The sequence below is a fragment of the Pelobates fuscus genome, chromosome 3 (assembly GCF_036172605.1).
Source record: "Pelobates fuscus isolate aPelFus1 chromosome 3, aPelFus1.pri, whole genome shotgun sequence".
In the NCBI taxonomy this organism is placed as follows: Eukaryota; Metazoa; Chordata; class Amphibia; order Anura; family Pelobatidae; genus Pelobates; species Pelobates fuscus.
This window is the reverse complement of record NC_086319.1, coordinates 27,744,779-27,767,711: the sequence shown is the minus strand read 5'-3', so window position 1 is coordinate 27,767,711 and position 22,933 is coordinate 27,744,779. Positions and strand designations below refer to the sequence as shown.

The 22,933-nt window shown below is 39.1% G+C and overlaps 1 protein-coding gene across 2 annotated transcripts in view; it reads left to right on the top strand.

The window, feature by feature from the left end:
- The first annotated feature begins 12,310 nt into the window (after positions 1-12,310).
- The window catches only part of CPED1 (cadherin like and PC-esterase domain containing 1), a 187,979-nt gene continuing 177,356 nt past the window's right edge, over positions 12,311-22,933 (top strand). For both annotated transcript variants that reach the window (XM_063446835.1, XM_063446834.1), the window contains exon 1: positions 12,311-12,974. In XM_063446835.1, the coding sequence (XP_063302905.1) occupies positions 12,765-12,974 (210 nt within the window). In that variant the 5' untranslated portion in view covers positions 12,311-12,764. The remainder of the gene's footprint in view (positions 12,975-22,933) is intronic.

The window sequence follows — 22,933 nt, the reverse complement described above, 5'->3', positions numbered from 1 at the left end:
AAGTCCAACATTTCATAATTGGAAACATTCTCGAAGTCAACTGTGCTTTTAGTTTGGCTAATTTGAGCTAAAATGTTATGTAATTTCTCACTAGTTAAAAAAAAATATATTTTTTTGTAATTTAGATTATACATCAAATCACTCCAACATAATAATAGCATTAGGCATTTCCCATAGGAAAGTATTGGCTCAATACTTTCTTGTAAGAGTTTTCTGACACTGGATGTCCAATGTCATGTCACAGAGTCAAACCCCAGGAAGTGCCTCTAGTGGCTGTTTACTTGACAGCCACTAGAGGCACTTCCTGGGGTTTGACTCTTAGTACTGCAATGTAAACATTGCAGTTTCTCAAATTTTTTTTACATTGCAGGATTAAAGGGGACAGGGACACTGCACTCAGACCACTTCCATTAATTAAGCATCCTGAAGAAGCTTGTCTTTTGTTTATTTAATTTTTTTGTCTTGGAATGCCCTACTACTGATTATACACTACATGCATAATTATTTTTTTCCCACCCATTTTAGCTATATAAGCATTCAGTTAAACTAGTATGGCTTTTAATTAAGAGCTTCAAAATCTTTTTACCATTGGATGTAAAAACTATAGTGTAATGCTATAGGAATGAGTCCATTAGTGGGATCTCTGGCCTAATATTTTCCAGGGAACAGTGAAGATTCAAATGAAACTCATTCAACAAGACGGTTAAGGATGTCCACCAGTTTTGCACTTCCTTGCACTGAGTTACAATTTGCTGTCATGAGGGATGATTTTACCTTGTCAAAGTTAAAGGGGCATCCAGACCACTTCTGCCCATTGGAGTGGTCTGGGTGCCACCTCCCACTACCCTTAACCCTGCAACTGTAATTTTCATAAACTGCAATAATTACCTTGCAGGGTTAACTCCTCCTCTACTGGCTGTCTACTAGATAGCCACTATAGGGAACTTCCTGCTTCATAGCACAGGTTTTCTGTGCCAGAGCGTCGCTGGACGTCCTCACGCTGTGTGAGGACCTCCAGTGTCGCTCAACTCCCCATAGGAAAGTATTGAAATGCATTTTCAATGTTTTCCTATGGAGAGCTCTAATGCACATGCCTGCGCATGCGCATTAGGTCTCCTCAGCCGGCGGGCAGGATCAGTCTCCCCCGCCGGCTGACGTGATGAAGGGGAGGAGCAGCGGCGACCCAAAACTACCGCCGGGCGTCTCAGGTAAGTCACTGAAGCGGTTTTCACCCCTTCAGCAACTGGGGATGGGTGGTGGGACGGAGAGGGGACCTGCAGTGCCATGAAAACGGATTGTGGCTAATGGTTATGCCTCTCACACACAAACTCCTATCATTCCTACCCAGCACCCCTAACGAGTCGAGATTTCTATTCAAAGGAGATACCAGTGTCATCAAGAGCTATAAACTTGAAAGACACCCTCCATAAAAATCCTGTATTGGGCACCTGTTTGTGAAACTAAAAAATGGACAGATGATGGTTACCCAATAATAAAATATTAACAAAATAGATAAAATATGAAATATTAGAAAGGTTGAACCTGACTTCACTAGAAACATAATAGAACATTATTCAAATAAACTGAAATATAATGGACACAGATGCCTCTCTGACCTATTCATTACAGGATTGTAGAAAGAACATGATGTCACACACAAGACTAGGGGAAGGGAGATTTTACCTAGAGTAGCAGAAAGAGTAATTTACAATAAAACCAAAAAGATATATACATTTCTGCTTAGTGGGCAGGATGGGCGATGGACGTGTGTGCGGCGAGCTCCTCACAAAATATAAGCAATACATGGTACAACTTGAGGTGCGACCCCCAAAAAAGCAACCAACGAGATTACGTTCCACAATTAGCCGATGGAGAACATTCTCAAACGACTCCGGAGTCTTTTCCGCCGACCCGAGGCCAGAATCCGCTATTGCAGCCTACTCAGCAGGCGGATTCTACGGGGGGGGGGGAAGGAAATGGCCGATCCCCCACCCTGGGGCCGCTGGGCTACGACAGCTGGCCGGTGGGGGACATCCTGGTTCTCATTAAGGAAAAGGCAGTCGAGAGCATCCCGTCAGTCTGTGTTACCACATCTCGCCCCTGGTCCGCAACCAAAATATACAATGCAGCTGGGAAACAACCTGAGTCGACATGGGAAGCCAGATTCAATGCCAACTTTGACAGGATCTGTGCAGCGTTCTGATGCCGGATTGCAGTCAGCGCCGAGCAGACATAGCCACCTACGACTCCTGCCCCACAGCTCAAGACAGAATCCCTTCCAACAAACAGCCCTACTGCTCCAGCACGTTCAGCCACACGTGTGGACAACGCCGATGTCTCTGCCGCTCGCCCTTCTTCTGGGCTGGGTACTCACCTGGAGGTACCTCTCTTTCTCCAGCCAAACATCCAGGGGGACAACTGGGGATCAGATGAACCCTGGGTCCACAATCCTCACAATGGGATCCATGGTCAAAAGACGCGAGTTCCCTTTAAGGCCAAAAATGCGTGGTACACAGACGTCGCAAGTCCATGATCCGCTGGCAGCGCATAGTTACAAGTAAGGCCAAAAGACCTTCTGACAGGGAAGGACATTCTAACAGAGCACAGTGGATTCTCAATCAAGTAAGGGGCAGAGGGTCCCACCTCGCGGCCTGATGGACTGGTTTCCAAACGCCATTGCACTATCCCACCATGCGGAGTAGGCTGAAAACACTTACAGACGCTCCCGCTTAGCCCCACACAGATGTATGCACTATAGCAGCAGCCTGCTCGATACCGGTAGTCTTTACTATCATTTGTTTGCCTAGCATGTGACCTAACGTTTATTACTCACCAGTTCTAATCGTGTCTTGCCTATCGTCCCTGCAGCATATTTTCAGTAAATTAGACACGTTTCTCTAACATAATTATCCTGTTTATATAAAAAAAAAGTTCCTGCTTAGTAAGTTAAGTTGTAACACTCAACAGTTGCCTTTAAAATGGACTGGATTCATTTATAGCAAATCACAATATCTAGTTATTATACTGTAATGAATAACATTATTAATAATTGATTGTTCACCCAATGGTAACCTCACTTTTATTCAACCCATTATTGAAGCAGAACTGGAATTTGCTTTTAACTGGTTTGATCACCAATAGCAGCGTTTGAAAAGTTAAAGGGTTTGTCTTTTTACTAAGTCTGAATTATTATTATTTATAAACACCAATAAAGTCTGCAGCATTGTACAATGGGATACATTAACATGTTTCTGTGTAAGTATGGGTAATCAAATTTAATACAATTTAAGTTCCTGACAAAATAGGTTACAAACTGTAATAGTTGTGACAGATAGATTCCAGACACTTGGCAGCTGTAATAAACCTTTGATAACACGGCCCTGCACGTTTTCAGAATATTTGAATGTTTTGTAATACAGTACATCATTAATTTTATAATACATTATTGACTTAATATAATAAAATGTTATCACATTTTTTTTTCCTTTTCTAATGTATGAAACAGCACAACTAATGGTACGATTTGTTCAATATTCTACCAAAAGCTATACATCTTTCTACAAAGGGCCGCTAAAGTTAGTAAATGGGATAATGTGATTTTTTTAGGTCCCTTGTTTTTCTATTTCAATGTGTTTCGGTATATTTTGGAATAAAACAAATGCAGCTGGCGTGATGTCATTTCCTAATATCCTCTGCTGGCAGTAAAACCCATACTGTACAAACTAAGTATTGCTCTATTTCAGCCCCGGTAACAAGCTTGGATTAATAAATGTTACTCACAATTCTAACGTGCACTTTTCTTCTGTGAATTCATATTTTTTTTGCAGACAAATACTTCATTTTAATTTTCCCTCTACAAAATAACATAACAAAGTAAAATAATCAAAAACAAAAATTAGTAAAAACAAAACACATAATGCATACAGACTGCCAGCTAATTTGTAGACAAGTTGGTGCTGCAGATGATCTCCATTTTGTATTACGAAGATAATTAACATCATCAAAATCATTTAAAAAGAGAGATACTCATCTTTAAAGCCTTTCTTTTTCATTCAGTCTTAGCCCTCCTTTCTCAAACAATCTTAGTCCTTTCTCAATCAGCCCTCCTCTCTTGATTTTAGTCCTCCTTTCTCAATCTTAGTCCTCCTTTCTCAAACAATCTTAGTTCTTTCTCAATCAGCCCTCCTCTTTTGATCTTAGTCCTCCTTTCACAATCTTAGTCCTCCTTTCACAATCTTAGTCCTCCTTTCTCAAACAATCTTAGTCCTCCTTTCTCAAACAATCTTAGTCCTTTCTTAATCAGCCCTCCTCTCTTGATCTTAGTCCTTAGTAGTGGGTGGGGGGCATGAATAATATGGTGTATAACAGAGTCCTACACCAGTTGTACCTGTGAACTTGCACAATGATGATTAACACAACCAGACACTGCATCATACATTAGGGTGAGCACACGGTTCTTCATTACTAGACAGTAATTTACTGTGTCTGAACCGGATTGGATTTGACCCTTCTCCTGGATATTCCTATGGACTGATTTACTGTTGCCAAACCGGATAGGACTTTAGCAAACATTCTGGATTATCCCTATAATATGCAAACTAGCCGGATTATCACCTAAATATCGCTCTCAATCCTGGTGATTATCCTTTATTCTCCCAGACCGATCTCTCATACTGGTGAATAGTCTTTACTTTTACTTGTTTGACAAATACAATAAAAATACAATTGTTTAAAATATTACTGTCAGCATTACAACTTGATCCAGCACGAAGAACTGTGTCACACAGAGGACTAATAGGTAACGTATTATTGGGCCTTAGAATGGCTGGACTAACGTACCAAAGAATAGTCAGGATACTTGCCGAGGTCAGGGGACACAGAAAGGGACATAACGATAAAGGAAAGCCAGAAGTCAGGGATACCAGAATACAGAGAAGTAAAAAACAAAGCCAAAGTAAAAAAACAGAATATAACTGTTCAGGAACGCGCTCTCGGGCAACCACAAGGGAAACCACGACAGGGCAACGAGGAAAGGTAATTTTGAGTTTAAATACATGCTTTCCCTTTCTGATTGGCCGAGATCGATCTTTGACCCTTAAAACGTGGGCGTGCTGCTACTATTGTAAATAGCATGCCATCCTATAAAAATAATATATATTTTTTTATAATTTTTATTTATATAAATAGGTATATATATATATATATATAGTGATATATACTTGTATATATATATAGATATGTAAATTATTTTGTTCTACGTGTATTTTGATATTAATATATATATTTGATATATATATATATTAATATCAAAATACAGTTAGCACGAAATTACACACATATATATTTTTTCATTATTTTTTATTTTTAACGTATTTACATATTTATTTTTTACATTATATATAAATATAATTAGAATTATATATATATATATATATTTCATCAATATCATTGTACGTGTATTTTGATATTAATTTTTATATATATTTTATTAATATTAAAATACACTTATACAGTGTATGTGTGTGTATGTATGTATATGTGTATATATATACTTAGATCATATATATAATAAATATATATATGATCTAAGAATATATTTTATTTTAAACTGTGTTTTAACTTTTTTTTTTTTTTTTTTAACAATTACAATCAGCAGGGGGACTACCTGTCCTTCCAGGCAGTCCCCCTGTTGGCATTGCTATGGACGGCTATGCCGTCCATGTGCTCGTGAGGTCCTCGCAAGTACCTTGCGATCACATGCCGGGGGGGGCGGGAACGGAAGCAGTGGGACTCACCGGCGACCGGGTAAGTGAATAGGATGGGAGGGACGTTCTATGCCACCCGCCGGAGTTTAGGACCGGCTCCCCAAGGACGGCATAGAACGCCCACAGTCCTTAAGGGGTTAATGTTTGCTAAATGTAGGCTTGGCTCGGCAGAATAATGTAATAACATTATGTATATATTTTGCAGTACATTGATAGGAGCACAGTCCCGAAATTTGATTCACAGATCAAGTGAGAAAAAGTAACGAATAGCATTAAACAGGCAGAGCAGTAAAAAACATATTTATATATTTATTAACAATATAAACACCAATATTTTTCTCTTGCACACTTCTTACTTGACTTATGAATAAAATCAATATTTAGTGTCTGTCTCCTAGCCATAAATCATCTTTTTTTTCCCCATTAGGTATCTTTTTTTTTTTTTTTTTTTTTTTTTTGAGCCGTGGGCAACTTCAGAATTACAAACAGGAATGAACATACAGACAGACAGACAGACAGACAGACAGACTGATAGATAGATAGATAGATAGATAGGTAGGTAGGTAGATAGATAGATAGATAGATAGAGATAGAGATAGATAGATATAGATAGACAGAAAGATAGATAGATAGATAGATAGATAGATAGATAGATAGGGGCCAAATATCATTACTACCAATCAGTGTTAATTTTGTCAACTAACAATTTTAGTCAAATAACATTTTTGAGATTTAGTCGACAAAAACTAGACTTGACCTAAAACAATTCAGATGACAAAAATATGACTAAAACTAAAATGGGTTTTTAGTTAAAAGACTATGACTAAAACTAAACTAAAATTTGCAGCCAAAATTAACACAGCTCCCAATTGAACTTGGTGCAACACTATCTATTTATTATCGGCTAGATGTCCTGTCAGCTAATCACAAGACAGCAATTCACAAATAACACAAATCACACCACAACTCCCTCGTGAGTTTGTCTGTTAGTGATCTAATTACTAAAACAGAACTTGTGGGGATCTGAAAAGAGAATTACAGATCTCGGGATAAAATATCCAAGCTGAAAAAAACAGCGGTGTTATATTTTCCAGTTGAACTATTTTGGCTTAACATATACTATTCCGCTGTCAGTTGTCCACATTTCCCTGTTTGAAGATAAAAACCTTTAGATTTCCTATTAACTTCATGTTTAGGAATAAAACCTCTTGACAGGGTGCGTCTGATGTTCAATAAATGACTTAAGGGAAGCTGTCACTTTCCAGGATTTTTAATATTAAGTTTACTTATACCCTATTTATATTTAACAAATATGTGTTTGTGGGGGCTGAAGAATAAATCCCCACGTCTATCCTGGAACTGAGCACCTCCATATTTGCTCTCTATCAATTATTGTAAATGTTTCCCTTTTCTGCACTAAACATAGTTAGGGGCATAGGGTGTATCGAGCACCATTATCCAGCTGAGGGGCTGACTGCTGTTTGGACCAACCGGAAATCAAAAGATATCACTGACTGCCCCTTTTTGAGGCAAGGTAGCTCATGGTCTGCTCCTGAACTAGGTGAGGTTGTGACAGTGATGTGGACAACTTAGGAGAATGGCTTGACACACGATTCCACCCTCTGCAATTAGGGTAATTTTCGTGAGGCTTCTCCATTAGACCATACTGTGCTCAATAATAGACTCACTGCATGCAGTGTGGATGCTGTAGTATAAGGACCATTCCTGAAAATAGGAAGTTTGAATGGGTAGCCGATGATATTGCACATTGGAGCTCTGAGGGCTTTCGTCACAGGAGTAAATTCCCTCCTCACTTGCAGAATGAAAGTTGATAAGTCTGAAAAAAATGTGTCAATGTGCAAACATGGTGAGAGAGCTGAGATGCCTTGTGAGCGTTTCATAATTTCAACTTCACGTGTAAAAATGCACCTGGGTGATTATAGGGGATACCTTAAGGGGTTCTGGGGCAATATCAGGTAAGTGTTCCATCAGGAAATCTTGGACAAAACTAGGTAGATCCGCAGGCTTTACCTACTTTGGGATCACCCATATGTGGAGGTTGTTTCTCCCAGACCTGCCCTCCTAGTCAGTGATCTTCAATTTAAGCACTCATACATCCTTGTATGTGACCAAATTTTATTCAGTCATTGTTTATACACTGAAGGAGTATTTAAGCAGTCAAGGGAATCATTGGCATTTCTGCATAATGTCAATGTTTTATATGGTTAAATGGTTAAAATGACAGAGCTGGGGGAGACACTGAGCTCCTGGGCTCCTGGGCTCCTAAGCTTATTTCACCTCGATATAGCAGACAAAATTACACAAAAAACCCTATGAATACCAAAACCAAACTTGGAGGACTCAAGATGACTCTGTCCTCCAAAGATATAGATTTCCTCCAGGTGACCCCGCAGTCGCAGCCTACAAAGATGGCGCCCATGCAGGATGTTTCTGACTGTACCTCAGAGGAGTATTCTTTTAAATACTTCTGTCATGTTCTTTTCTCAGTCATGCTAATCCAGAAATTACACCATGAAATAGCATTGGAAGTGATGATATATACACAAAGGTCAGCCCAACAACAAGTATATGGTGCATTTTACACCACTTCACAAATAGACCTCATAATTTTTAACCTTTATTTTATGGTGCCCATTTCCCATTACCTATTTATGAAAAGTTCAAAATAAAAGTAAAGTACATACCTAGGAGATAATAAATGACACATGGGTACTTTGAATTTAGAGTGTAAAATAATGTCTTTAACCCCTTAAGGACCAAACTTCTGGAATAAAAGGGAATCATGACGTGTCACACATGTCATATGTCCTTAAGGGGTTAAAAGGAAAATTTGACTTTGCATCTTTTGTGCTTTTTTTTTTTTTTTATCAATTCTGACCCCACAGAAAGACCTGAAGTTCACTAAACCAGTCTATTACTGGCACAGAAGAAACTGCGATTGCAGCTGGTTGGCTTTAACTTTTTCAAACAGCACTGATACCATCTGGGGACTTTTTAGAATTTGCAAAGTCCCCCGACTATGACATCACCAACAGGAGCTGACATCACTGCTAACCTCTCACTTAAAGCCAGTTCCCTGCAACCAACATCTCCGCCCAGTGTCTGGTGGAGTCAAGCGTAGGAAATGTACAAACTAGTCCCTACTTTGCCTCGGTATATCTTTTGTCTGGATTGGAATTTCAGTGAAATACCAACCAGTCAATATGAGTACTTCATAATATTTCTATCTTTAGGAAATACAAATTTTTCCAGGGGTGGGGGTGGCAGTGCCACTTTAAGAACCGGTGACAGTCCATGTGTCACAAGAATCCATTCTTTATGTTTACTATGCCAAAATGGAATGTCCTACTCATTTAATGAGTGTGGAGAGGTACAGTGCTGCCAATGTTGAGTAAGATGAAAAGGATATTTAATGACCAGACTGCGATGATGGCAAAACATTCTGCACAGAACAATTTCAGAACAAAAGATCATTTTTTTATGATTGGTCTTAACTGAAAATTATGACCAAATTTGTATCATGCACACTAATTTATTTATTTACTTATCTACTATGTATTTATTTATTTTTTTAAATGTTTAATATCTTACCAGCAGTCTTTCAGATATTTTAAAATTAAATATTTACGTGTCCCCTGTATTTAACAAAATATGTTTTTGTGAGGTCTGGAAAATAAGGTTAAATCCAGAAATCTTGGTTCCCTGTCAGTCTTTGCAATACGCACTGGCAGTTTCCATCAATGAGAATAGTAGGTGGAGGTGGATACATTTTAACAATGTATCTCCTCCAACAAAATGTGTGCCGTGGATGTGCCAGGACTGAACTGGATCGTGATGTCACTTAACATACATTTAAAACAAAGCCGAGCATCACATGAAAAAGTTTAACACAAGTTATAGGTGATTTCACTGTTTTGAAATGGTAACTTCCTAAATGTAGTTTTGGTTTTATGCTAGATCAATATGGCAGGTCTCATCCAAAGTATCAAAGTATGAGGGCAACATCCCTAAAGTACATTGTAGAAGGATTAAAACTTTTCCATATGTATTATCAGCTGGTAAAATTATAACGGCAAAACCAAGAAACTCTAACTGCGGATTCTAAGGTATTATTTTACACGTTTACAAGATTATGGAAGGTATGAGATACCCTATAACAGGGATAGGCAACCTTCGGCACTCCAGATGTTGTGGACTTGCCAATATTTTAGAGGAATGTCTTTTAAGACACAAAGTTTAAAATCACCACAAGGTGGTGGGTTACATTATGAAGTTCATTGAGTAATACGTGAATTGTGGTGAATTAAAAACCAAATTGCAAACTTTCGGCTGAAATGGTTGGAGAACAAGAGTTGGAGAATTTTTCAAAATCAGCTACTATTGTGGACATTTATCAGTTAGTTAAATGCAAAAATAATCTGCAATACAAGAGGAACAAGCAAAATCATTTAAACTGCAAAGGATTAAAGGGACACACCAACCGAAAACAGTTTTTAAAGAACACTGTTTTGGGTGAAAGTAACTCTTCTTATCCTGATCGCCACCCCATAAAAAAAACGAAAGTAAATAAAAGAAAATAACTAAAACTCACTTACCCTTTCAGCGCCAAGGCAAGTTCTCCCTAAGCCCATTACTCCCCCGCTGACATCACTCCTCCGCACCGGAGGGAGCCGGATGTCAAGGAGGGTGGGCTGAGAGAAGGGTTGGGGAGGCACGAAGGAGTGGCATGTTGCCATTGGCAGCGGGCATGTTGTGCGTGATGACAACAGATGCCAAATGTGCACTAAATTTCCATTAGCCAGACTGGAACTCTAGTGACACCCTAATGACACCGTCGGGAGCAGATGGGTTAAACTCTGAATGTGAAAGTTTTTCATAGGGAAACAATGTATATACAAACTCGAGGCATTTCAAATGAGTGAATTGGTCATAGTTCTTGGAGTAACCCTTTCTGTGACCTTATTTAGCAATATCGCTTCTGTAATGTACATCTGGAGATTACATTTCGGCTGAACTGCTATTTGCCAGAACTTAGGGTGATCAGTCAAACTCCCGAACTCCGAGCCAAATGTACATAGATCACAAACCAATGGAAAGGCACATCGATGGCCATGTTTGTTTCGGTTCATGATTCTGAATTCTGCCCGTGGTGCCAAAACAGAGATGATTGAAGGAAAAAAAAAATGATTGATGAAGCAATCTCTAAATGTTGATTTTATTCCCAGATTAATTGGAAAGTTACCAATTAGAGGGGAAAAAGGAGGAGCAGTAAAAACATAAATCTATATTTATATCTTTTATATTTAATAAATATATAAATGTAAACTAACAGATGAAATGAGTATCTTGTAATATCTTTTTTTTTTTTTTTTGGACTAACCTGTTTGTGTAATAATAAAAACGGTATTACAAGATACTAACTTCGTTTGTCATTTTACATCTGCATCACTGGACTAATACAACCACAATACCTAATATCTAATATATGAATATAGATTTATTTTTTTAATTTCTCCTCCTGTTTTTTTTTTCTATTTGTTACTTTTCCCCACTTGACCTGTGAACCAAATGGCAGAAAAATACTCCTATTAGTGTATTGAAAAAATATATACACAAGATCATATTATGGATGCATTTTGCAGCACACTGATTATCCCATTTTTTGTTCTTCTGATTCGGTTCTGATATTTTGCCTAGTCGAATCGGCATTCAGCTACAATTCGAGTGTTCCGTATAAAGTTCTAATGTCCGGAAAAGTGGTTTGGCCGAATTCTCTCACCATATCTTCTACTATACTATTTTTTAGGCACAACCAGTGTATTCCTATGTGAGTAATGTAGTAATTCCCTAAATAATGAGCGTTCACAATGAGACTGTAGACTTATGAATCAACTTTCAAAATACAGGCAGAAAATGCCATTGGATAAAGCTTCCATTTCAGGCAACTTTGATTTTTCCCTACTTGGATGTTATGATCCCAAATTGTCAATTCTTCAATCAATGTTTATATAAATAAATCCCATAACTATACATACATACATACATATATATATATATATACACGCACATATGCAAGCACGCGCACACACACACACACACACACTGTGGTATGTTCCTGTATTAGGCTGTAACTAGGTCCTGTAACTGGGTCCTGTGTCATAGCAGTAGATCCACTCCAAATTGTTCAAATGAGCATGTGCTGTTTAATTTTTCTTTTTTCTTTTTTTCAGAAGCAGACATCTGGTTTCAATTTAGAACTAGAACCTCAAGTAGGTTAATTGCAAATTTTGAAACTAGTTAGCAAATTCCTTCCTAACTGGTTGAGGGAAAATAAAAACCCATAAAAAAAAAAAAAAAGTTTAAAAAAAAGTGTGTTATTATAGTTCCTGTTTAAGCACAACCCCACCCAAAAAGAAAGCAAGCCTTTCATTTCTCTAATGTCTCTGGTCCAAGGGAATCCAGCTGTGTGTGAGTGTGTGAGTGTGTGTGTGTGTGTGTGTGTTCTGTTTGTGTTACTCAGAAGGCAGTACTGTAGAACGTGCATACATCATAGCCCATCAGGGAAGCTGTAGAGAAGTTTCCAGCCAACAGTTAAACTTAAAAGGACTTTGGAAGTAAACTGAATTCTCCCAGCTATACTGTGCACACAACGTAAAACCTATCAAGCTGCTACTGCAGTGGTTGGAACTGAAAACTGGACAGGAGTTTAAAGAGGACCGTGTGGATTGATGGACTACTGGAAGCAAAGTTCTCGATGACAATTAGGATATAGTTTGCCTTCACTATTTGGATACAATGTTCCCTATTGGACTTTGCTGTAGGCATTGATGAGGATTTAAATGTCTGGAAGTGAGACTGACAAGCAACAAAGTATCAATGGGCTGTGTATTCATGAAGGCATGCAGACCCCCTTGATCAATATGGGACTTTAGACCCACTGACACCACCTTGCTTCTAGGAGGAGGTAGGTGTGAGGAGATGGGCTGGAGGCGTCGATTTATCCCTAGTCCTACGTTTGTGTGTTTGGCTGTGGCTGTGTGTGTCTTCTACCAGAGCCTGCCAATACTATGGAAAAAGACTTCCTGGACTTTAGATGTGGACTCAGCAGACTCCCAAAATGTTCCCCTGGAGGTGACCCCTAATGACTGCCTGTCTACATGGACTGCTTTATATAGGAGTGTGAAGGAGGTGAGTATAAAAAGTACACAGCCCATGAGCAGGTGAGGTATTGATAAATAGTTACTGAATTAGCAAGGAGGAGGCTAACCCAGGGATGGTCCAGTGGTCCCTATAAATTAATACCAGATCTCAGCTAAATAGGGTTATTAAAAAAACAGAAATTCTAAGTCAGGTTCTTAAAGTGAGGAGATAAGTAAGGAAGGGAGTTATTCAGTAAACAAAGAATTATAGCGGAATTCAAAAAAATACAACATATAAGCTTAAATAACCAAGTTGTGATGAGAGATAACAATTTTTCCAAATCAGCCTTTTTTTGCCTAAATCTTGCAGTTTAGTTTTTAATTGACTACAATTTGGTATTTAGTTATTAAACCCATTTAGTTTGTTTTCATTGGGATTGCTTCACTCGCAATGTGGCATCTGCTAACCAGTCTTATTTGTAAAAATGAGTGTGTACAAGAAAGTCACAATAATGAACATTCTGCCTAATTATTCCTTATTTGCATCTTTGCTGTCAAAAACCATGATAGCGAATGTACTTGTGCTGCTTTGATAAATTGAGAATAAAAATGCTTGTTCAAAATAGCACGTTAAAAGAACATGTTGTGATGTACTTTCAACATGTGGTCGGTCAGTGTGCTAAAATCAACTCATTATTTGAATAGTAACTTTCTACTGTGCAAAGTGCAAAAATGTAGTCAGAATTCTCTTTGCACACTGTTAGTCCACGCGTCCCTTAGAACTTTACCCCTAAAATGAAGAGTTACTCTGTTAACCCCTAAAGGGCCATAGTCTAGGTAGATCATTTTGAATCATGACATCCCCGGCACGATATTAGCCTTTAATGGATTTAACAGACCCAGCTATACACCTGTCACTTTCTGGCTTTGTAGAAATTAATATTAAAGTGTTCATACATTTGGCACAAATATTCAAGTACGTTCTCACAATGAAATTCAGGATTTCAGGTCTAATAAATTGTTGACATTTTTTTTTCAACTTGTCCAATTAAATTTAAATTCCGTCATAAGTAAGAATGTATTATGCATCCACATACTGTGGGTATTTAGTACTACCAATCAATGATCTAGTGTTATCTTCAGTTATATACTTTTACCATTGGATCACCAAGACCAGGCGTAGGCAACCTTTGGCATTCCAGATGTTGAAGGCTACATCTTCCATAATACTCTTACAGTCACGATGCTGGCAAAGCATCAGGGGAAATGTAGTCCAAAACATCTGGAGTGCTGAAGGTTGCCTACCCACAATCTAGTGTTATCTTCAGTTAGATACTTTTACCACTCAATTATGTAACAGAAAATGTGACAGTATTTACTCCAATGCAACATTCTTTTTGCCATATCCCACACTCCCTTTCTGTATTATTTTATGCCAGAATGATTTTTGTACAGATGGAGAGAGCTGGGTGTTTTTATATTAGTAAAACATTAACCCCACTTCTGTTGCTACTCCAAATATACAAGTTCCTATGTTCAGAAGTGCTCACGCCAGGAGTACTTATCACCAGGCGGTGGGAAATAACGTGAAGTTGCATGCCTCAGAGATGGGTGTGTACCAGGGATGAATAAATGGTAAACCTGGACTACGACAAACAGGGTTTATCAGCCAGGCACTCGTGCAACAGTTTGACTTCAAGCAAGTCAACAAGGCTGACCATCCATAGAGTGTTGTGCATTTATATGGTGATAATGGATGCATTCACACATTACCACAGCATTCATCCAGTACCCATTCACTCACGCAATGATAACCCTTATCAACCAATCACACACTGCTCACACCCATGGGCTACATAAAGATTTCATGCTCAATGTATTCAGAGTATTCACAGACATTCACAGAAAATAAACCATGTTACTCACACACTAACCAGGATTCCCCAGGTAGTGACCCTCTGTTACGAGTCAAACCATTTTCAAATTGTAAAGCCCCTCATCACAGCAGGCCTCTTTCTGCTTCATTAGTCTCAATTTTGTCCACGTTTTGGTGGGATTCATTAACTGAGGAGAATTCTGTCCAAAGATGGTTGTAATTGAGATCACAAATGACCAAGCAGGAATGTCTGCTTTAGTAATATCTGTGAAGAAACCCAGACCACAGGTACTGATCCAAGTAAGTGTCAAACGGTGGGAGTAGAGTAAAGCTTTTGAAAATGTTTTGACATTTATCAGTGGGAAAGTCATCAGGTGACTCATATCACCATAATGACTACTATAGGCTACAGTGGTTATGGTATCTAGAGTGCCTCATTACCCGTCAAATCCAGCTATGAAGTCGATGGTCTGCTTCATTGCTGAGATGGGGACTATTAATGGAATAATAGTATTTCATATTATTTGGTTACCTTGTAAGATTGAAAGTGGGTCTAGTGGCGTACACACAACACATGGGGCCCGGGTGCGAAACTGTTCCGTGGGCCCCCCCCCCGATTAATGCCCCCCCCCCCGATCCGTGCCCCCCCCAGACATATACATGCAGACACAGACATACATAGAGGCACACACACATACACACAGACACATACATACATACATACAGACACATACACACAGATACATACACACGCACAGACAGACACATACATACACATAAATACAGACATACATACACACACATACACATAAATACACACACACACAGACAGACACATACATACAGACATACACACACACAGACAGACACATAAATACACATACATACAGACATACATACAGACACACAGATGCAGACAAATACATAGAGACATACACGCAGACACATACAAAATGTTTAAGTCACCCTCCTGTTTCCTACCTTTTCCTACCTTTTGCAGGGGGGTGACTTTTCCTGGGGTCCAGTGGGGGCTCAGCCTGATGGGAGTCAGAGTTGCCACTCTGACTCCCTCCTCCTTCCTCCCGCGCGCTCTATCAGATAGCTGGGAGGAGTGACCCGTGCATTCACTTCCTCCCAGCTCTGTCTGACATCATCACAGGTGGCTCGGTCGCGCTGTTAAAGCGCACTTCCATGTTGTAGCACCAAGTGGGGATCACGATAGAGGAGCTTGTTTCCATCAATCCGGTCTCTGCATGAATTTCCTGTCAGACCGGCCAGGTAGAGGGAAACAAGCTCCCCTACCGCGGTCCCCGCTCGGCCATGCTACATACAAAGACCGGCAGGAGGGGAGTGCTGTGCTGCTCACTCCCCTCCTGCCGGTCACTTAGGCATGGCACCCCCCAGGCTGGTGTGCCTACCCGCCTAGCGGTCACGCCGGGCCTGGTCATGGCAAACTAACAGTGTTATTTACTAGTTAGGAATTCAAAGGGAATTTTACATTTAAGGCTATTGAAGTCAAACTGAATGCATAGCTGACAAGGAGAATTTGTCCAGTTTAACTATTTTGAAAATCACTTTAAAATTCTCACTTTTGTGAATAACCCTGCTAGTGTTTTTAGCGCTGCGGATTCCTGATCATTTCAGAAAACTAACTGATGGCTTAACAGAAAGAATAGTCCTGTACCCGAAACTAATTTCTATAAAATTTAACAAAACACTCCAAGCACGATATTTACTACAGGTTATCATATTCAGTTTTATTGTTTGCTTAGAGAAAGTTCTATTCATTTCTATTAGAAGGAAATCATTTTAGAGTCCCTGTTAGATTTTTCCTTTAGTGAAGTTTTCCTGTTTAAAGCATTAGCGTATTTTTGGTTGGCAGTCAAAAAAAAAGAAAACTTTTAGCATGGATAAGCATGGATACTCCTCCAAACAGATATTCACTGCAGAGGAAAATGCGGTAGGGAGTGATCTGGATAATAACTGTAATATTAATATTAATGATGCCAAAATACAGGAGGTTATCTCTGCTGCTATTTTTATTTCAACCATGCCCTTGATTTCCAATAATTTTGCAGATAATTTAGCCAGTTGCTCTAATGCGTAAATACCTCGCCTGCACCATCAAGCTATGTAACCAATGCCCAAGATATCTGCTGGTATTCACAAACTGAAGATCCCATTTTTCTCTGCATAGGGAATGTAAGTGATGCCTACCCTTACTTTTTCAACAATCCACAGGAACTTTTGTAGGTAAAACTTTACTCCAACATTCTAAGGACCATAAGGGGGAGGTGCAGGGTGGCCTCAGAGCTACATAATATATTTAGGCATCAATTCGACATGCAGCAATTATTTTTACATTCTGATGGGATTTTTAAAAAGCTCCTTTCCTAGTAATTATGTTCTTAACAAGCATGTGTATGCCAGATATTTGTCAAAAATAAAAGAAAACTGTGGGCGATTCTCACAGTATATCCATCACTGCTTATTCAGTGTATCAAAATATCTTTATTCAAAATAGTTTAAAAATGTGCAAAATCGACATGCAGTGATAAGCTCTCAACCTCTGTCGTACTATGGCAATCAACGTGTTTTGTGTCCGTCGACCGTGGATGACATTGGTTAAGAATTAAAGTAATAGAGGTCCAGGCACTCCTTGGTTCAAGACAGGTACTTTATTAGGAACCACAACAGCAACGTTTCGACCCCAAAAGGTCTTTGCCAAGCTGATACATACATCAATTTTACAATATATATAACAAACTTTAAAGAATCACAATTATGAAATACACTTGTGAATCAGTATCCTAAGCAAGTAGTTTAACAGCTGAAAGTAGATAAAGTATTGGCAGACGTGAAACTCGCTTGTTGTCATGGTACAATTTTGTATATTTATTTATTTATTTATTTATTTTTAACTATCTTTAATAAAGATTTTATGATATGCTGGTCACATAAATGCATATCACACTTACAGTGTGTGACCATAATGTTATTCGAGGCAAATATATCGGGCCCTCTCTAAAATGTTGCAAGGAGATCGAAACCATAAAAATTGCAAACCTTTTGCCCCAAATATTTTTTACATTATATTTATATATTTGGTATGAATTAATTCATATATTTTTTGTTTCCTGAACTGCCTTTTTTTTACCTGAAATTTTCATTTCTTGTGCTTGCTGTGTATCCCAGATGGGAAATATATGAAGGCAAAATTAGATACTATTCTCCGAGAAAAGTGCTATAAAGGATCAATCACCATGGCAACTAATACAATGTCTCTCAACATTTTGCACTTTGCACCAACAGTAGGACCTATTTTGTTTTGATAAACCTTCCCCATGTTTCAAGTAAATGTTATGTTTTACATAAACGAAAATAACTCATCCCACAATCAATGTTCTAAAAAAACGCCAACATTTTGCACAAAATAATAAAGGAAGATAGTATTTTTTTTGTTTTAGGAATTGCACTGTAGCAATAAACAAACACTAGCTGCTATCAGGTTCTCTGCACAGAAAAGATACGGAGGGGCCAGCTGATTATAGCTGGGGGTGAGAGGTAGTGAGATGGGATGTGTTTGGAGAAATATGTGAAAAGTCTTATTGAAGAAGATAGATGACAGACAAGAACAGGGTGAATTATATTGCGAGGCACAGAGAGGGTATATATATATAAACTGCTGAAGTACATCAAAGCCAGCAGTGTAGCTCACCAAATTTCAGCCAATAATAATATGATTGATTAAACATCAATGGAGAGCAGCAGTACAGTCAGCCTCCTACTACCCATGGGTACCCATCCCTTGAGGCCACATTCAGCACTTTTACAGCCAAAACGCTTGCTCGACGCTTAGTTGCTAAACACGAACAGAACAATTTTGCTAGTAACCATTTGCCCTGCCTAATACTCCAGCTGCTGCCCAGGACTCCAGTCAAGCCTGGTACATCTTTACAGAGGAATTGTAAATTCTACCAAACATTACTTTATAGAATCTTTTGTAGGTCAGAGCTATATTGCAGGAAGTTCTGAGCTCATTACAGGGGATCCTTATAGGCTACAATGATACATACATTATTTTCTCATTTGTAGAAAACTGTATTTCCAAAATATGTTTTGAGACTCCTTATTAACACCTTCAAGTAAGGCATTAAGCCATTTTTATATATATATACAGGGAGTGCAGAATTATTAGGCAAGTTGTATTTTTGAGGATTAATTTTATTATTGAACAACAACCATGTTCTCAATGAACCCAAAAAACTCATTAATATCAAAGCTGAATATTTTTGGAAGTAGTTTTTAGTTTGTTTTTAGTTTTAGCTATTTTAGGGGGATATCTGTGTGTGCAGGTGACTATTACTGTGCATACTTATTAGGCAACTTAACAAAAAACAAATATATACCCATTTCAATTATTTATTTTTACCAGTGAAACCAATATAACATCTCAACATTCACAAATATACATTTCTGACATTCAAAAACAAAACAAAAACAAATCAGTGACCAATATAGCCACCTTTCTTTGCAAGGACACTCAAAAGCCTGCCATCCATGGATTCTGTCAGTGTTTTGATCTGTTCACCATCAACATTGTGTGCAGAAGCAACCACAGCCTCCCAGACACTGTTCAGAGAGGTGTACTGTTTTCCCTCCTTGTAAATCTCACATTTGATGATGGACCACAGGTTCTCAATGGGGTTCAGATCAGGTGAACAAGGAGGCCATGTCATTAGATTTTCTTCTTTTATACCCTTTCTTGCCAGCCACGCTGTGGAGTACTTGGACGCGTGTGATGGAGCATTGTCCTGCATGAAAATCATGTTTTTCTTGAAGGATGCAGACTTCTTCCTGTACCACTGCTTGAAGAAGGTGTCTTCCAAAAACTGGCAGTAGGACTGGGAGTTAAGCTTGACTCCATCCTCAACCCGAAAAGGCCCCACAAGCTCATCTTTGATGATACCAGCCCAAACCAGTACTCCACCTCCACCTTGCTGGCGTCTGAGTCGGACTGGAGCTCTCTGCCCTTTACCAATCCAGCCACGGGCCCATCCATCTGGCCCATCAAGACTCACTCTCATTTCATCAGTCCATAAAACCTTAGAAAAATCAGTCTTGAGATATTTCTTGGCCCAGTCTTGACGTTTCAGCTTGTGTGTCTTGTTCAGTGGTGGTCGTCTTTCAGCCTTTCTTACCTTGGCCATGTCTCTGAGTATTGCACACCTTGTGCTTTTGGGCACTCCAGTGATGTTGCAGCTCTGAAATATGGCCAAACTGGTGGCAAGTGGCCTCTTGGCAGCTGCACGCTTGACTTTTCTCAGTTCATGGGCAGTTATTTTGCGCCTTGATTTTTCCACACGCTTCTTGCGACCCTGTTGACTATTTTGAATGAAACGCTTGATTGTTCGATGATCACGCTTCAGAAGCTTTGCAATTTTAAGAGTGCTGCATCCCCCTGCAAGATATCTCACTATTTTTTTACTTTTCTGAGCCTGTCAAGTCCTTCTTTTGACCCATTTTGCCAAAGGAAAGGAAGTTGCCTAATAATTATGCACACCTGATATAGGGTGTTGATGTCATTAGACCACACCCTTCTCATTACAGAGATGCACATCACCTAATATGCTTAATTGGTAGTAGGCTTTCGAGCCTATACAGCTTGGAGTAAGACAACATGCATAAAGAGGATGATGTGGTCAAAATACTAATTTGCCTAATAATTCTGCACTCCCTGTATATTCTACCTACTATAGTCCAAATTTTACACGATAACAGACACTTTACAAGTTTCTAAAATAGTTTTTCCCCAACAATCTCAACTGTTACCCACTATGCAAATAGCTGTTGCACTTTTTTCACTTCAAAGTATAGTTTTAAAGGAACATTGCAGGGCCTAGCTCAGGAAAGCTAACCGAATCTACAGCTCAGGAGCTTCTTGCTCTCCAGCATTAATAGTGGAGGTGGGAAGTGCACAACTAATTAATAATAGGGCAGATGCGACACCAGGTAAGAAGCCAATCTTTTCAAAACCAGTGTGCCGGCCATTTCTTTTCACAATGACTACTACAGCAAGCTGTAGTGGTTATGGTGCTTGGAGTGTGCCTCTAAATACACACATTGTGGTGTCGTGTATGTATTAATATATTTAAATATTTTGGTCCAAAATACATTTGTTTCCTCTATTACGCATTCACACTTGATGATCTATTTCAGTGGTTCCCGAACCAGTCTTCACGCCCCTACCAGTCCAGGATTTAAGGATTACTAAAAAGTGTAAGGTTTTTCTTTTTTTCTCTAAAAACACCTTAAAAACAACTGGGTAATCCCTAAACCTCTGGACTGGTACGGGCCATGAAGACTGGTTTGGGATTCACTCATTTGCAGATTGTAGGAAATTTAAAACTATAGTCTGTATAGATATTTCGGATTTTGACACAGTACAATTTGTGTTCAGTGAATATCCTTGTTACTATGCCATAATGGATAGACGTTCAGTTATCAACCAAAAAAAAAAGAGTATGAAAACTCACAGAACTGTCAAAAGCTTAGAAAAACTCAGTAGCTTGCCCTTTGACTGGTCCCCACTTTGGTCTCAAAAATGTTTTTGCTCATGTGTTGTCAGGATCGGGACAGGGATCCAACACGCAGAGTACAAACAGTAGCCAGATACGTATACCGGACCTTAGAATGGCCGGACTAACGTAAGTAGTACAGTATAGAATGGTCAAAGACAAGCCGAGGTCGAGGGTAACAGAAGACAGGTAAGCGAGAGACAAGCCGAATCAAGGGTAACAGAGATAAGCAGAGTAAGGTAAACAAGCCGGGTCAAAACCAAAAGGGATAATAGAATACACAAGCACTGAGTGACTAGAACAAGCTAGAACCACGACAGGGCAATGAGCTAATGAAAGAAGCTCTGTTAAATACCCTGTTCAGAGCAGTAACCACGCCTCCGAGGCGTCCTGATTGGTCCTGCAGCAATTGACTGACAGGTCGTTCCGGGGGAGTGTCCTGATGACTACTTCCTGCCTAGATGCTGTAAAAGGCAGTCACTCCCTCGCGGCCGGCCTAGCATGACCGGATAGACCGCGGGGAAGGGAGCCATCAGACCGTCTGGATGGAGGAACAGCTAAGTCTCTACCTCTTTCGGAGGTAGAGACCACAGGTACCCTGACATGTGTGCCATTACAAAGAGAACCTATACCGTTTGCATATCAGACTGGTCCCATCCATAAGGGCAGACTAGACTACAGTAACCACAGATGATCATTTTGGCCTTTCTTGGGCCTCATCAGTGAAGTATAGCTGATACCCCTCTAGGCACAGTGAGCAAGGTTAGTTCCTGCTCAAGTCTCAAAAATGTTTTTGTTAGCTGTAATATCCTTTCAAATGACAGACTTTCCTTAATTATATCATGATTAATGTTTTCTCATGTGTAGCAAATTGACTTGTGTAAGGAATTATATAAAAACACCAAACTATTTAATTATACAACTAATTTATAATAGATCTGATGTGAACAACATGAAATATGAGGAGGCAATATGAAATATGAAATATGAGGAGGCAACATACTTAAAAGAACACTGTAGTCACTATACCCATTTCATCTCTTTGAACTGGTTATAGTGACTGGAGTTCCCTGGAACTGTCTCTCTACTCAGTGTTAAACCATTTTAGAAGCAGCTTAAAACTAAATAAGGGTCCCTGGCCACCCACACTCCGGCCCATTTTTGAGGTGTGACTAAGGTTGAGATTACACACTTGTAATCATACCCATTCATACTGCCAGTTGGAGCTCTGATAGGCTAAAAGCAGTCAGCTGACAACCCCAGCCAATCACAGCTTCCCATTTCTGCTCAGACTAATACTTCCTCATTAGCCAAAGCAGCACAGAGGAGAGGGGCCGCTGAGGACTCTTGTTTAGATTCAAAACACAATAAAACTAAAAACGGTTTAATTCGGTATGATATTATGGCACCACGGGATACACTATAACCAGTTTAATGAGATGAAGCAGATACAGTGCCTACAGAAAAATGTTTTACTTGGCTAAACTGTCAGGGACAATCCTGATATTATAGTTTTAATATTGGGAAGGGACGGAACTGAATCGTATTATATAC